The sequence below is a fragment of the Bidens hawaiensis genome, unplaced genomic scaffold (genome assembly GCF_021521415.1).
Source record: "Bidens hawaiensis isolate Kalapana, Puna unplaced genomic scaffold, B.hawaiensis_p1.1 tig00000904_1, whole genome shotgun sequence".
Classification (NCBI taxonomy): Eukaryota; Viridiplantae; Streptophyta; class Magnoliopsida; order Asterales; family Asteraceae; genus Bidens; species Bidens hawaiensis.
This window is the reverse complement of record NW_027491052.1, coordinates 2,066,303-2,083,399: the sequence shown is the minus strand read 5'-3', so window position 1 is coordinate 2,083,399 and position 17,097 is coordinate 2,066,303. Positions and strand designations below refer to the sequence as shown.

The 17,097-nt window shown below is 36.9% G+C and overlaps 1 protein-coding gene across 1 annotated transcript; it reads left to right on the top strand.

The window, feature by feature from the left end:
- The first annotated feature begins 6,059 nt into the window (after positions 1-6,059).
- LOC143546507 (cytokinin dehydrogenase 5-like) lies at positions 6,060-15,792 on the top strand. The gene is made up of 5 exons (XM_077038169.1): positions 6,060-6,633; positions 6,802-6,929; positions 7,388-7,666; positions 14,062-14,324; positions 15,231-15,792. The coding sequence occupies exons 1-5, from the start codon at positions 6,060-6,062 to the stop codon at positions 15,565-15,567; spliced, it is 1,581 nt and encodes a 526-aa protein (XP_076894284.1). The 3' UTR covers positions 15,568-15,792.
- The last annotated feature ends 1,305 nt before the right edge of the window (positions 15,793-17,097 follow it).

The following is a 17,097-nucleotide window of genomic DNA, read 5'->3' as shown; positions in this document are numbered from 1 at the left end:
AATGATTGCATTGGGTGCAGAGACGACACGGGATTGAGCCGAATGACGATAGTTACAAGTGGAGCATAACGGGTATGAACTGGTGTAAGGTTTCTTGTTTGAGATGGTTGGATCAGGATGTGCTTGATTGATATCATAATTTGGGTGGTTGGGTTTATATTTCTTGTTGTGGTGATAAGTGTTGTTGTTGTGCGGAGTGGGTTTGGGTTCAGCCTTAGCATCGGTTGAGGATTCGGTTTTTGAATTGTCAGGGATAGGTTTGGAATCCTTTCGGGACAAGGCCCCATCCATAACATGATCATCCGAAAGTGCAGAAGCAAGGGCAATCGCTTCCCCAATGAAGAGAGGGTCACAACTTACCACAACATCACGGAAGATCGTTGGTAACCCAGGAATATACTTCAGAATACCACGAGTCGCATGTGTTACAAGGTGAGGTACAAACAGGCTAAGCTCCTTGAAACGGTCGGAGTAGGTAGAGTTATCACCACCAATTTGTTTGAGTTCCAAAAACTCAATCTCAAGCCGTTGCAGTTCATGTTCAGGGCAAAAATCTTTCTTCATAGCCTCTTTGAGTTCATCCCAAAGGCATTGTTATAGTAATCTCGATTCCTTGGATGGCATTGAAAGTGTTCCACCAAGTGAGAGCTCGCTCGTCAACGACGCTCGAGACGAACTTAGTCCGTTTTTCATCCGAACATTCGCAATGAATACGTTTTCCATTTTCTCGAACCATTAGAGAAGTTTAGTGGCATTCTCTTCTCCAAGGTACTGTGGTGTTTTAGCACGAGTGAAGTTCTTGAAGTGGAAGTTGTTTGGAGCGGCCGAAGTAGCATAACCATTCGAACGGAGACTCTGGATCTGAGTCACAATAGTAGGCATAGCAACAACAAATTCCTTGGTGATTCTAGCAGCCAGATGGCGATCATGAGAATCAGATGAATGACGTTGATTACCACGATGGATTCTTACGGAAGACATTCTGCGAGGACCAAAGATGAAATTTTATAATGAAGGGTAAGTTGTGTAAATGAGTTGATGTAAGATAATTGGTAAATGAATTTAAATAAAATCGTGCTAGTAACTTATCATAAATTGAGGATGAGTCAAAATTTAAAATAATGCGAACAATTCTGAGATATTTTAAATAAATGAACAAATTTTTGTTTAAAAGTAAAACTCAAATTAAAATTTTATTGGGTTGGGCTTTTCATGGTAATTTGAGAACCCAAATTAAATAATGAAACATACCCAATGAGTTGGGCTTCCCATGAACTTTCGATGGAAATTTAAATGGCCCAACTAAATAATGCAACATAAATTTGTGAATTGGACCTCCCATGAGCGTTGTAAGACCCCGAATCCCGGGAATCCTACAGTTGGTAATCACTACCACAATTTCACCCAAAATTTAAAACCAAACGTTTCATTTTATTTAAAACTAGTTCAGAGTAATTTAACAGCGGAAATTCATAAGCATCAAAAATTCCCAAAACCGGAAAAATACCAAATGATAAACAATGGGAAAAAGTTAAGTATCTAAAATCCCAAAACTGAATATAAAGTGAAGTGTTTGTTTTATTTTAAATTCCTCATCTAGAATTGCCTTCAACTCCGAGTAGCATCCAGCACGTCCAAGTGGTAACATTTACTCCATAACCTGAAAGTCAATCTAACATACACACAAAGTCAGCTAGATCTGAGTGAGTTCAAGTTTTCATAAACAATAATTCATACTTTATTTCAAAGTTATAGTTCTAAACAGCAGAGAGAATAATAATAAAATAAATAAATATAGTTCACCGAATAATACATTCATCATCGAACACACGTACACGGGCCTCTCCACCACGAGTCAAGACTCGAGTAATATATTTGACCTAGACGCGGTAAGACCTAAGCACGTGACACGAGCCTCTCCACCATGATTCAAAACCCGAGTAATATATTTGACTCGGTCACAACTTACACATCCAAACACGTGATACGGGCCTCTCCACCACGAGTACAAACCCGAGTAATATATTTGACCCGATCATGGTTTAACATACAACGGGCCTCTTCACCACGGGATTTTAAAACCCAAGTAATATATTTGACCCGCCAAAATGATGATCACGCCACACGGGCCTCTCCACCGCGGGATTTGGAAACCCGAGTAATATATTTGACCCGGTCGTAATCACCATGCACACACACATCAATAACCCTACTCACATCATTCTTAGTCACAAGGAACTAAATGTCATCACACAACCGTAGGCTATAAGGTAACACATACTCATACATATATATGATCCCAAAATATACCACATCGTAAGTAAGTCATCCTTAGTCACGAACGGCTAACTAACATCGCTAATCATAGGCCATAGGGTAACACATGCACATACGTACATATATATATATATATATATATATATATATATGTATGTATGTATGTATATATATATATATGTATGTATGTATGTATATATCATCCCAAAATATACCATATTACAAGTAAGCCTATGGGCCATAAGGTAATATATAATAATCAGTTCAACACATGAACTAAGTAAATGGGTCTACTCGTATTTCAATTACTACCCAGTCTATTAACATCCTCGAGTCTAAACCATAACTAGGTATATAACCTTAAGCAATTTATGACCAAACGAGTCTAAAATATCCTAAGGCACAGAATGTAACTCATACTGGGTTTTCATAATTGCACAAACATCATCAAACAATACAATGATCTTCAAATTGTTTTAAGGAGTAAAATCGGGTAAAACTGTAATTAAGTATGTATGCCAGCCCAAAACATAAAAAGAGTTAAAAAGGGGTGTAAGGCCCCGAAACCCGGGAACCCCACAGTTGGTATTCATTCAAAACACTCATAAAAATAATTAAACTTAAAAACAATTCATTTCATTAAAATAACCATATCAGAGTATAATTCAGCGGAAAACATAACTAATAAAATAAGTTCCCAAAAATTCCGGGAATATTGCCCAAAACCAATTCTATTATGTTTATAAAACTTTTTAAATTAAAATATTCAAAAATAAAATATTCCATCCACGTATGCCCTTCACCGTCCAAGTAGCTTCGTGCACGTCCAAGCGATAAGGCATCCTCTTCCTAACCTGAAACTCACACTAACATGCACACAAAGTCAGCTTGAGCTGAGTGAGTTCAAGTTTTAAATAAATAACATCAGTAAATAATAATCCAGATAGTCATTCCAAAAGTTTTAAAGTAATAAAGAATACATCGGTTAAGCCATCATCATTGATAAATAATCATTCTCATACATACATATATATATATATATAAACATCCTTATAAGTACATCCCTATATATATATATATATATATATGTATATATATATATATATGTATATATATATATATATATATAACATCCAAGTAATAACATCAGGATTGAGCAAACGTACAACTCAAACACGTAACATCTCATCAACGCATGCAAACACAAAGTAGGCATACGTAACATCAGTAGTCGATACGACTACAACATCGCCAAATATAGGCCATACAATAATTTATATATGTATATACATACTATAACATCCCAAGGCCAACTATATACTAGCAAGCCTATATAAAATAGTTTAAACGTTTCATCAAGAAAAATCGTTTAAGTGTGCATGCTAGCCCAAAACTTAAAAAGAGTAAAAAGGGGCATCATGAACTCACCTGACACGAGACACGGATTCACTCCAAGCTAGGAAATCCCTAAGTGATCCCAAAACTCAAACACCTGTCGGTTTACATACAATCGTTACAATCGACATCGAAAGGACTCGTTTATCCTACGAGACGTTCTAACATGGTTCGAGTTACCTAAATCCTCGACCTCATCAAACTAAACCACAACAGCCCCTGAGGCCTCACATTCACCAAAACGACCCTCAGACACTCCCGGGAGTAAAGAATTTCCAAATTATCCCTGGAAGCACTAGGTGATACCAATACACGCGTTTAGGAGTCGTCTAGACCGTTAACATCCAACTCAGCCCCGTGTGGACCCATTATGATAGAATCATAGCCAACAAGTCCACACGACGCCACACGAGTCAAATGGGTCGGTAACCCGCAAGTACGACGCACCAACTACTCAATAAACGCAATTGTGCGTTGTACCGACCCGTTGGAGTAACCGACAACCAATTCAGCCCCATAACTTATAAAAATGAATTTTGAACAGCCCGTACATCAAAACGAGTGTCCCCGAGCTGAATTGGTCGTTAATCACTTCAACTCTCGCGTTAAACGCACCAAACTACATTTCTAGTCAACCAAACACTAACAATCAAGCTACAACTAGTTGACCAATCTAACGAACACCCATGAACACGATACTTAAGTATGTTATACTAGACATACCTAGGAAGAACACAAGGGCATTCTTAAGGAATTTCCCAAAATAAAAACAAAGGCATTCTTAATCACTTCAACTCTCGCGTTAAACGCACCAAACTTAAGTCATACTCCCATGCTTTAAGATGCAGAAGTAAAAAAAAAACAAGGGCATTCTTAAGGAATTTCCCAAAATAAAAACAATTTACTAAATTTATTAAATAAAAGAATTAAAAATGTTTTTGAGAGTTAGGCATAGCCTCAGAGTTTATGTGTGCACAAGATTAAAATAATAAAATAAATAAATAATTAAAATAAACTGTAAACACATAAAATAAGCATAGAAGGCAATCAAGTAAGCACGTATAGGATGCTAAGCATATTACTAGGACATTTCTAACAATCTATCTAACAACCTTCGACTTTGTATTTGTTATTCGATAAAATATTTCTTGTCTTTTTATTAATGAACAATTGTGTACTTGCTACCTTATGAAACGGAATAATTTTAACACTTTAATAGTGTTGCGAGCTTATGAACAATTTGTACGTATCACCCGGGCTTATTTCGTTTAAAGCCGCGATGTTACAATAAACTAACCTCAAATTGTCACATTCTAATAGCAATTTAGTAAATCCAATTGAACAAAAATCGAAATAAAAAATCACACACCTATGGTCTTGAACCAAATGTTGTCACTAACAATCGACGAAAACACTCAATCTCAAAGCAGACCTAAACCAGAAATCGAAAGAAAAATTTGCAATTGTCAATTCAGTAACAAATTAAAAGTTGAAGAATATAAGAATCAGAATGTTATTGTGAGTATAAATCAAGAAATGAAACTTACTTAGTATATAAAGATGAACATGATGGAAATAGATGATTAATATTCTAGAGCCGTTAGTGATTAAATGATGACTTCCACTTTTCATTCCATAAATTTCGTGAAATCGAGTGCGTGGGAAGTACCAAAATAATAGTTGCTTCAGTTCCTTCAATATTGCTTCCATACTTCGATGCTTCCAATCTTCCATCGATGACAAGAAAAAAACTCTAATATAATTTTTTTTTTAAACTTGGGCCTCTGTATTTTTGGGGCCTAAAGCCCTAGCTTGGCAACCAAGCAATTGGTCCACCCTTGATCGGTAATAATTATGGTTATCTATTAACCATCAAATGAATTATGGTTGAGTTTTACTCAAAACTATCTAAACCGACCCATAAACGTCCCTAAAGCTGAGTAAGGGACTGTTTGATAGTCTTTTAATGATCATTAAAATACTACCTCTTAAAGATTCATAGTCTCCTAATAGTGACTTCTTAACAATCAGACTTAAGACTACTTATTAAGGGATTATAAACTATTAATAGGTAGCTTGACCATTAAGAAACTACCAAGCAACCCCTAACACAAAAAACAAAAACATAATTCACGTAAGAAAATGCAAAAACAAATAAATAAAAGAGTGTTCGCACGTGTCACATAGACCTTCGAACACAATCGCACGTGGTCATCCACCAAAGTCCCTTCCTTTTCGATTGTTCTATAAATTGAGAACCTGTATCTCATTTCCTAGACATAAAATCCAATCCCTGCATACACACTCTCACACATAAAACACACCTTAACTGTGTGAAACCACAAAAAAAAAAAAAAAAAAAAAAACCTCCACCACCTCCTCCTCCTATGGCCACCAAACTACTTCTATTATTTGCGTTCTGCCGCCTCATCTCCATCGTCGGGTTAACCCTTAACCCGACCGACCTCTTCCGCTTCGGACTCAACGGTCAGTTAACCACAGGCGCGGACAACATTAAATTCGCGTCCGTGGACTTCGGTAAACTAACTAGTTCCGAACCGTTAGCGGTCCTCCACCCCTCGTCCGCAAGCGACATCGCAAAACTTTTGCGACTCGCCCACGAGTCCGCATCCGGATTCGCCGTGTCCGCCCGAGGACACGGCCATTCCATAAACGGCCAGTCTCAAACATCAAACGGCGTCGTAATTCAAATGACCGGTTCCAGAAACCTTAACAACCGTCCTGTTGTTTCGGACAATTTGATGTATGTTGACGTGTGGGGCGGCGAGCTGTGGATTGATGTGCTCAAGTCCACCTTAAAGTATGGACTCGCACCCAAATCTTGGACTGATTATTTATATCTTTCGGTTGGTGGTACACTCTCTAATGCCGGAATAAGTGGGCAGGCGTTTAATCATGGCCCTCAGATCAGTAATGTTCATGAGATGGATGTCGTCACAGGTACATCATATTATTTTAGAATCTTCTTCATGCATAACATATTAACATGACATAAGTTGTTCCGTACAACTAGATATTATATTGCATCACATAAATCTTTTCATGAATTAATTATGTATTTATAATAATTTTGTGTTAATAATTTGTTTGTTTTTAAACGAAGAGCAGGAAGAGGTGACGTGTTGACGTGCTCCATGGACCAAAACCCGGACTTGTTTCATGCGGTGCTTGGCGGGTTGGGTCAGTTTGGGATCATAACGCGGGCTCGTATCGCGTTAGAACCGTCTCCGAAAATGGTACGTGGTTAGCCTTAATCATGAAATTAGTTTATAAAAAAAAGTTACATTTTTTTAAAAACACAATAATAAAATTATTAAGGATGGTATGTGGTTAACCCAAATCTTGAAATAATTTATCCAAAAAGTTACATTTTTTTTATATAAAAAATATTTATGTGAACACTAGATGGATCGAACTGGTAGCAAACACAATAATAATATTAATACAAGATGTGGGTTCGGGGGATGCGTCGTAGGTTACAGTTTTTTGGACCATGTGATGTGATATGCCTAGTGACTATACTATGGAGTCAAGAAAATCATATTCAAAGATTGATGCTTCTTGTTTTTGGTTTTGTTTTTGTTTTTGTTGACGACAAAATATAATTGTTATTATTATTGCATGTGATTAACAAGGAGAATTAATTAACATTTTGTTTGACTAATGTTAATTTTGTTTGATTAATAATGAACAGGTTAGATGGATTAGGGTTTTATACTCGAATTTCTCGGCTTTTACACACGATCAAGAGTATCTTATATCGTTGCATGATCAACCACAGTCGCAAAAGTTCGATTACATTGAGGGATTCGTTATTGTCGATGAAGGGTTAATCAACAACTGGAGATCGTCTTTCTTCTCACCGAATAACCCGGTTAAAATCACGTCTCTTGGAGCGGGTGGCAATGTTTTGTATTGCTTGGAAATCACCAAGAATTACCACGAAGGGGCGGACCCTGAAGTAATCGATCAGGTAAAGTAAATCTCAGTCTTTTCGTTTCTTTTTAATTACCAAATGGATTTGATAACACATGAAATAGGTTGGGGTAAAATGGGATGTTTTATTAAATTGAAATGATTGGACGTGAACCTTTTTTTTATAAAATATGAGAATTATAAGCTCGATTTTAATGGAAAAAATAGCTAGATCTGGTGGGAAGCATGTGAATATTGCAAAAAGTACCAAAAGTTCATGTTAAAAGGTGAAAAGCGATTCGAATATGTAACATGCAACCATATTGTAGCATTGCAAATTAAAGCAGTTTTTGGATCTTTATACCACAAATATATAACCAAATCTTTTCCCCCTACCAAGAAATCTACAAGATCTACAATTATCAGACTTGGATTCTTCATTAAAAGCTATCAGTTTATATCATTGTGTAAAAAATATATGTATGAAAACAAACATATCTAAAGTATTTAAAACTGTTGTGTAGAAATCCAATCTCACATGATAGGTATAAGAAGAGTGAATAAAAGTTTAGGGTTACTCATTTTGTCATAATTGGTTGAGGAGTGAAACTTGGCAACACTTCATGAATGTGACATGTTTTCCTAATCACATTTTAATATTATACACGATTGTAAAACTAGATCCAATACCCGTTACTCAATACCTACCGGATTTATGAACTTTCTTCCGGGTATACGTATGTATTGTTAATCTCACCCCAAAAACCGAATCAAAACTCCAAATTTTGTACCACAATACTAATAAAAGTTGTAGATTATAATAATATACTTAAAATTGTAGTAATTACCATGTATTATTATTATTATTATTATTATTATTATTATTATTATTATTATTATTATTATTATTATTATCTACACTGCAAACCCTGGAAAAAAATTCATAAAAGTCAGAAGAGGGTCGAGTCAAAATTTTTAAGACGTTAATTGGAATTTTAACATATATATCAATCAATCAATCAATCATGCCCAGTAAAATCCCACCGACAGCAAAGCTATAAGTAGGGTCTGGGGAGGGTGGGATGTAGGCACACCGTACCTCCATCCAAAGGAATGAAGAGGTGGCTTCCAGAGAGACCATCGGCTCTAAGTACATGTGTATGAAGCAAAATAAAGGAAATCAAAGTTAACAGTTATATACAAACTACTACTAATTATAATAATATTAATAATAAGATCACAGTTTAACAGCTATATAAAAGCTAATAATAATTATAATAATAATAATATATGTAAGGGAAATACCATTATGGTATGCGACCTAAATAAGTTAAGTCTAAGCCCTAAGGTATTCAATTCTCTCTAAAAATCCTTAACTTTAATTCTACTTCTCCACGAATTCTTATCCTCAACCATGTCCTCGGAGAGGTTTAGGTCTATCAAATCATGCCTAATCCTCTCATCCCAAGTCAATTTCGGTCATCCTCTACCCCTCCTCCCCTCTATAGTAATGTTTTCTACGGATCTTACAGGATTCGTCGTCTGTCTTCTCTTTACATGTCTAAACCATCTCAATCTCCACTCTCTTATCTTGTTGCTATGTTCGTCACCCCTAATCTCTCGCGAAACACAACGTTTCTTATTCGGTCTAGCCTTGTGTGCCCACACATCCAACGTAGCATTCTCATTTCTGCTACCTCCATCTTCCGCACTTGTGCCTTCTTGATGGCCCAACACTCTGTTCCATATAGCATTGCAGGTCTAACTGCCACCCTATAGAATTTTCCTTTTAGTTTAGTCGGGAAACTCTTGTCGCACAATATACCTGTGGCTGCTTTCCATCTACACCATCCTACCTGAACTCAGTGGGTGACATCACTGTCTAATTCCCCATCGCTCTGTACAAATGATCCTAAATACTTGAACTTCGTTACCTGCGGGACCACATGCCATTCAATTGTGATCTGTGCGTCTTCATTGTCGTTTATCCCACCAAAATCACAGTGGAGGTACTCCGTCTTAGATCGGCTAATCTTTAAACCTTTTGTCTCTAGGGTTGTTCGCCACTCCTCAAGCCTCATTTTAGATCTTGTTTTTTCTCAGCAAGTAACACAATATCGTCTGCGAACATCATGCACCACGGGAGAGTCCCCTGAATCGACTTTGACAACTCATCCAAGACTACTGCAAAAAGAAACGGGCTCAACGCTGACCCCTGGTGAAGACCTACCTCTACAGGAAAGAAATCAGTATCCCCTACTGGCGCACGGACACTTGTTTCACTCCTGGTATACATATCCATAATTATCTCTATGTATTTCCTGGGCACTCTTCTACCCTCCAAGCACTCCCAGAGCACCTGTCGTGGCACACTGTCGTAGGCCTTTTCTAGGTCAATAAACACCATGTGTAGATCACGCTTCTTCTCCTTATACTTTTCCATTAATCTTCTTAGGAGGTGTATTGCCTCTGTGGTGGAACGCCCCGGCATGAAGCCAAATTGGTTGACCGTAACCTGAGTTTCGCGTCTAAGTCTACCCTCAATCACTCTTTCCCATAGCTTCATAGTATGACTTAGTAGTTTGATTCCTCGGTAGTTACCACAACATTGGGCGTCTCCTTTGTTCTTATAGATAGGAACTAAAACGCTGCTCCTCCACTGGTCTGGCATCTTACCTGATTTGAGAATACTATTGAACAGAGTAGTTAACCACATGACTCCTTCCTCCCCCAGACAATTCCACACCTCGATGGGTATGTTGTCTGGGCCAACCGCCTTAGACCTTCCCATCCTCCTAAGTGCATCCTTCACCTCTTCTCGTGTGATCCGTCGGCAGTAGCAGTTATTCGATTGTTGTCGTTGAAAGTTTGTGTTGTCATGTTCTTCTTGGAAAGCTCTCCCATTGTTAAAAAGATTGTGGAAGTAGGTTTGCCATCTTAGCTTGATGTCCTGCTCCTTGACCAGTACATGCCCATCTGTATCCTTTATGAACTTCACCGGTCCTAGATCTTGCCTTCTACGCTCCCTGGCATTGGCAATCTTAAACATAGCATGTTCCCCCTCTTTTGTTTCTAGACCTTCATACATCCGTTTAAAGGCCGCCTTCTTTGCTTCCGCCACTGCCTTCTTCGCCTCTATCTTGGCCGTTTTGTAGTTGGCCCTCAATTCCACTCGCTCCTCCTCATTCGTGCACCTCATTAGCTCCTTAAAACATCCTTGTTTGTCCCTTATCTTGTCTTGCACTGCGTCATTCTACCACCAAGACTCCTTATGCCCACTTGTCTTTCCTGTTGAGACCCTGAGAGTCTCCTTTGCTACTTGGATGATCTTTGTCTCCATAGCTTCCCATATATGAGTTGAGTCCCCATTTAGTCGAGCCCGCGTATGCAGCATGAGTTTATCCTTAAACAGTAGGAGATTCTCGTCCTTCAAATTTCTCCATCGAATTCTCGGTGTACCTTTATTTTCTCTAACAGTCAGCTTATTTCTGAAGGCTATATCTGTCACTAGTAGTCGATGTTGAGTAACAACTGCCTCCCCAGGTATGACTTTGCAGTCCTTCCACCAACGTCGGTCTCCTTGCCTCATCAAAAGGTAGTCAATTTGCGTGTCGCGTCCGCCACTGCTAAAAGTGATTAAATGAGAATCTTGTTTCCTAAAATAAGAATTTATAATACCTAGGTCATGTGCCACCGCAAACTCTAGAAGATCTGTTCCGGTCTCATTCCTATCACCAAAACCGAAACCCCCATGTACGGCTTGAAAACCATCGTTAGCCTTACTAATGTGTCCATTAAAATCACCTCCTATGCAAATCCTCTCCCCCCTAGGTATGCCCCCTACCACTGCGTCTAGGCAATCCCAAAATTCTCTCTTTTCCTGATCCCCTAGGCCTACATGGGGCGCGTAGGCGGAGACTACTGCCACTACTTCCTCTCCTAGTACTAATTTCAACACCATAATCCTGTCATTATGTCTTATCACCTCCACCACACAAGTGTGTATTTCCTTAGCCACTAGAAACCCCACTCCATTCCTAGCTCCATCAGACCCCGAGTACCACAACTTATACCCATTACACTCAGCCCCTCTATGTCCTTTCCACTTAGTCTCCTGGAGGCATGCTATCTGAACCCTACGTCTTTTAAGCACATCTACCAATTCTAGCAACTTACCATTTAATGTTCCTACATTCCAAGAAGCCAAACGCAATATACGCTCCCTATCTTTACTCTTTCCTACACCCCTCGTTTCAGGACATGGTCTCAAGTAATAGTCATGGTTCCTACGCTCTATGGTTGCAACTAAACACACAAACACAAGCAATAGAACACCAAATCAATAATAATAATAATAATAATAATAATAATAATAATAATAATAACAAAAACTAATAATAATAATAATAATAATAATAATAGTGTGTAGCAATAACAATAATAGTCAAGAGATCTTAAAATGAAAATAAACTCCAAAGATCCGGATCACTTATGTTCTAATGATAATAATAATAATAATACTAATAATAATAATAATAATAGTGAGAAAGGAACGAGTATACCGTGAAGATGATGAAGGTAGATACAGCTCAACGGCAGCCAAGTTACAAGAAACCCTCGTTTATCAAAACCGGGAGAACACCGAGATATAACAAATCGAGCTAGACAACACAACACCCAGTTTCCCAATTTCAAGATTCTTAACTTCCAACACACAAACACTATGAAACCTTAATTCCAAGATTCTTAATTTCCGTGAAAACCCACCTGTAGATTTACAAAATACGAATACCCAGTTGGTTAAATCGTTATAAATGATGTGGGTATTTGATACTGAAGCTAGAACAGTCAGTGTGTGTGTGTGTTTTGGTAGGTGCGAGAAATTGGGGATTTTGGCTATATTTTGGGTATAATCCGATACATGGGGAGATAATAAAGTCCTGAAATTGAGGAGTGAGAATCAAAGAACAAGGTTTGGTTGAATGTTTAATAAAAAGAGAGATAGAATTAGAAGATCAAAGAAGTGGATTATGTGAATTTAGAATCAGAAGAGCGAGCTAGGGCAAATATGCATGACGAAAGAGCTTGAAAAGGGATTACAAGTGTAAATTCTCACATAGCTCGACCGACACCTATACCTTTACTGTATATTTGCCCTAGCTCGCTCTTCTGATTCTAAATTCACATAATCCACTTCTCTGATCTTCTAATTCTATCTCTCTTTTTATTAAACAATCAATCAAACCTTGTTCTTTGATTCTCACTCACGAATCTCAATGACCAAGAATTGGTAATTGACACGATAAGTAACTAGAAATACACAGAAGTTCGCGGAAAGATTTCCTTTTACGAATTGTGCAATTCATTTCAAATAAGTCGTATCTTGCTCAGACCAATAAATAGAGCTGAGGTTATAGTTAAAGCCGTTAGTAGAAAACCGAAATAACTAGTTATTATAGGCATCAAGGAGCTAAATGAAATATGTTATTTTTATACATATGTTTATAAAAAAGCACTTACCTGAGTTTCATTTTTTACAAAATAGGAGAGAAACAAAAATACCAATTGCAAGCTTTTGATTCAAATATCATTATAGACAGCACTAACAAGGATAAAGTCGACTTTATTATCTCACATAGCTTAACATATATATATACTTTAAAAAAAAATTTCTCACATAGCTCGACCGACACCTATACCTTTACTGTAGGTCCGCCACTGACTATATAATACAACAGTAAATAGCGGCTACAAGTAAATAGACAAGTATCATCTAATAATCGAATACCATACTAATAACTAATCGCATATCCATATATCCAAAACACTTGTTATTATTTAATGATTTCCTGTGATATTCTATCAGATTGTTCTAACATCACTAGTGAAATCTTACGTGATTTGATATATTAGACAAGTAGGCTACGTAGTTTGAAACCAGTCCTTTTCTAGTTTGTACTTTCTATATGTGACTTGATTTTAAATTTGGTTGTCATGAATCAGTGGGGTTTGTATACATTGCAACGTAATAAACCTCGATTATATGATTAAACAAAAAACATATATGGCACAAAAAAACATGGAAGATCTTGTGTGATCTATGCGCTTATATCATATGATTATTCACGACAAACTTCGGTATTACTTTAGTCCCTAGGGAATTACTTGTATATCCACGCCGTCCAACCACCAAATTATTAGCACCGAATAATTCTTAAATATTTTATTAACTAATTAATAATTTATCAGTTTTTTATTTAATTAAAGAAGTAACTGAACTTATCCTCTGACAAAAGAAGTGTCTGGTAGCTGTTTTTATGTACTTTTCATCTTTAAATTATTTTAATAAATTCAAAACACTTTAAGCAAATCCAGGGTTTTTCTTGTTGCATTTTGATTTATATACATATTTTTATAAACTTTTAAGTTTACTTAATTAATTATTGTTTGCAGGAAGTGGAAGCTTTGTTGGAGAAATTAAATTATATTCCAGCATCAATGTTTACCACTGACCTTCCTTATGTTGACTTTTTGGACCGGGTTCACACTGCAGAACTAAAACTCCGGTCCAAGGGTTTGTGGGAGGTACCCCACCCCTGGCTTAACCTGTTTGTGCCCAAATCAAGAATTGCTGATTTCGATAAAGGAGTTTTCAAGGGCATTTTAGGTAATAAAACTAGTGGGCCCATCCTCATCTATCCCATGAACAAAAACAAGTAAGTTTCTAATTCCAGTAAACCCTTTGTTTCATGAAACCTAAGAAAACTGCATATGTGGGGGTGGATCTACCCTTGTGGTAGTGTTGACTACCACCATAGTGTAAAAATTGGCCCGACCCTTGTGAGTATATATAACGATAGTCAATTGAAAATGTTTTCAACCCTTGTGAGAAAATTTCTTAGGTCTGTCACCGCGCATGTGAGAAAAAGAATGGTTGTTACTAAAAGTCTACAACAGCAAACCTTTTACATATCATTCTAGCCGTATAACTTCTATATAACACATCAGTGTCATAAAGGAAGTCCGTCTCAAAATAATTAAAAGTGGTAAAGAGGAAAGGAATTTTAACTGTTGCATAAGTATATATTATCTTACAAATATGTATAAATATACTCTTCTCACATGTCTAAGTAACCTCCTCCATGTGTTGATGGATGCATGATATCATGGTCTTTGCAAGTCGAACAAAAATCTTATAATATAGGACTTAAAAGTTAAAAGTACAGCATAAGGTGTTGTGTCTTTGTTTGTTGACCGGAACCATACAAGAAAAAAGATCGAACGGGTACAGATGGTCCAAGTGGGAAGATACTGTTGTCAGATGAGATCTTCCATTTGGGTCCCATTGGTGAGATGTTAATTCATCATCCATGTCCTGTCACATAATAGTACAAGAAACAAAGCGGTTGGTACAGATTATGCCACCCTTTGTGGACCTTCTTCATTCCTTTCCTTCACCTTCTATCATCCAATTGTACTTCATGCATCAAACACTTGTACTTAGCATCCATGTTTCGATCCTTTTTGGCCCTACTGACCATTTACATTTAGACCAAACATAATACAGTATTAGTGTAACTTGTTATTGTATATTCTACAACTCATGGATATGTTTTTTATAGGTGGGATGACAGATCATCAGTGGTGACACCTAACGAGGACGTGTTTTACTTGGTGGCTTTGCTTCGGTCGGCATTGGATAACGGTGAAGAGACACTTACTTTGAAGCATTTGAGTGACGAAAACCGAAAGATTATAAATTTTTGTAAGGAATCAAATATTGAAGTGAAACAATACTTGCCTCACTACACAACACAAAAGGAATGGATGGATCATTATGGGGATAAATGGTCACAAATCTCTAGAAGGAAGTTAGAGTTTGACCCTCGCCATATACTAGCCACGGGTCAAAGAATCTTTGAGCCGAGTTTTGGTTCTGATCCAAGGTCATCGTGGTGAGCTAGGTTGAATAAGATATCAATCATAGTCTAGTATAAGTGACAACAGTTACTGACCTCTCATGTACATAACGGGAGCAATGCTACGTTTTAATAGAGAAAAGTAAACAGTTTTTTTTCTTAGACCGTGTTTAGATATGAATGATGGTTTTTCGTCAAGCTTTTGAAGTCGGGCTTATGTGTTCACTTACAAAACCCGTGCGGTTTACAAAAGCGAGAGCGTTATATACAACTTGATTTCCCATCATAGTATTGTAACAACTCCAATTTATGAATTTTGAGTTGCATTTCATATGCTAATTTAAGATGTTTTATCACACGAACTCCAAAACTTCAATAAGGTTTTTATTAATGTAATCTCTACATAATAAATGGAAACATGGTTGGTATTACCATTTTTCAAATGCAACAATGAGAAATGTATATTATGATTATGCATGATTTTATGTTGTTGTTGGTGTGAATTGGCTTTGTCTCCGTGGTACTAGTAGTTTAAGCGAGCAAAAGTTAATTCTGTTTTAAAAGTCGTCAAGATTTTAAAAATATCTTGTCACGTTGTAAAGATTCTTCAAATAATTAAAGATTATTAGTTAAACGTTCACACCTTAAAATTTGAGAAATTGACTAGAGAAAGATGGGCTGGTATTTTGGTCTGTTTGAAGCATCCAAATGGTGAAATAAACATGTTTATTTGACTATAGGAAAAAGTTGGAAAATAGATGATATTCAAGACGTGTAGTGGACTTTAAATATCAAATAGAATGAGTAGATAATTTTCAAAGAAAATACTCTCTCTAAATTTTCTATCTTAATAAATATGTAACCAATGGAAATATGGTTTAGACTCCACATCTTTCTAAAGGATCCTCTAACGTTATTTCACTTGTCAGCATCATATTCATTCTAATATACATCATCACTATATTAAGTTATATAGGCATATACAGTTCGTATAAGGCTATACAGGCCGTATAGGCCACGTATAAGGCTATATGGGCCGTATAGGCCACGTATAACTGACAAGTGCACAAAGGGGACATACAAAACAATTTTTTCAGGTCCTATACGGCCCCGTATACGAAACGTATAGGTCTTCAACGACTCAGGTCTTATACGGCCTGCATGCCGTATACGAGCCTTATAGGCGAAAGATGGTATGAAGATCCTATACCATTTTTAACTATTTTATTAGATAAAGATAAACATTATTTAGTTTATAGTTTATATTTGTTTTTATTATTGTGACATATTTATATTTATTATTAGGATTAGATTTAGGGTTTATTTAGGAATGCTAATTTGTAACATCCGTAAATTTCTGATAAAAAGGTTTAGCCTTATAGTGTTGCGTACACCTTCGGGCTTGACTCGGCATTCTTCCGAGAGCTCCTGGCCACCCTCGTAAACGTTTCTCACTTAACTTTCCACCTAAGTTGCTACACACTTCATACTGGAGGGACTAGAGTGTAAATTATTATTTTATATCATAAAATAAACCCTAGCCCCCCCCCCCATTTGGGATCGGCAGTAA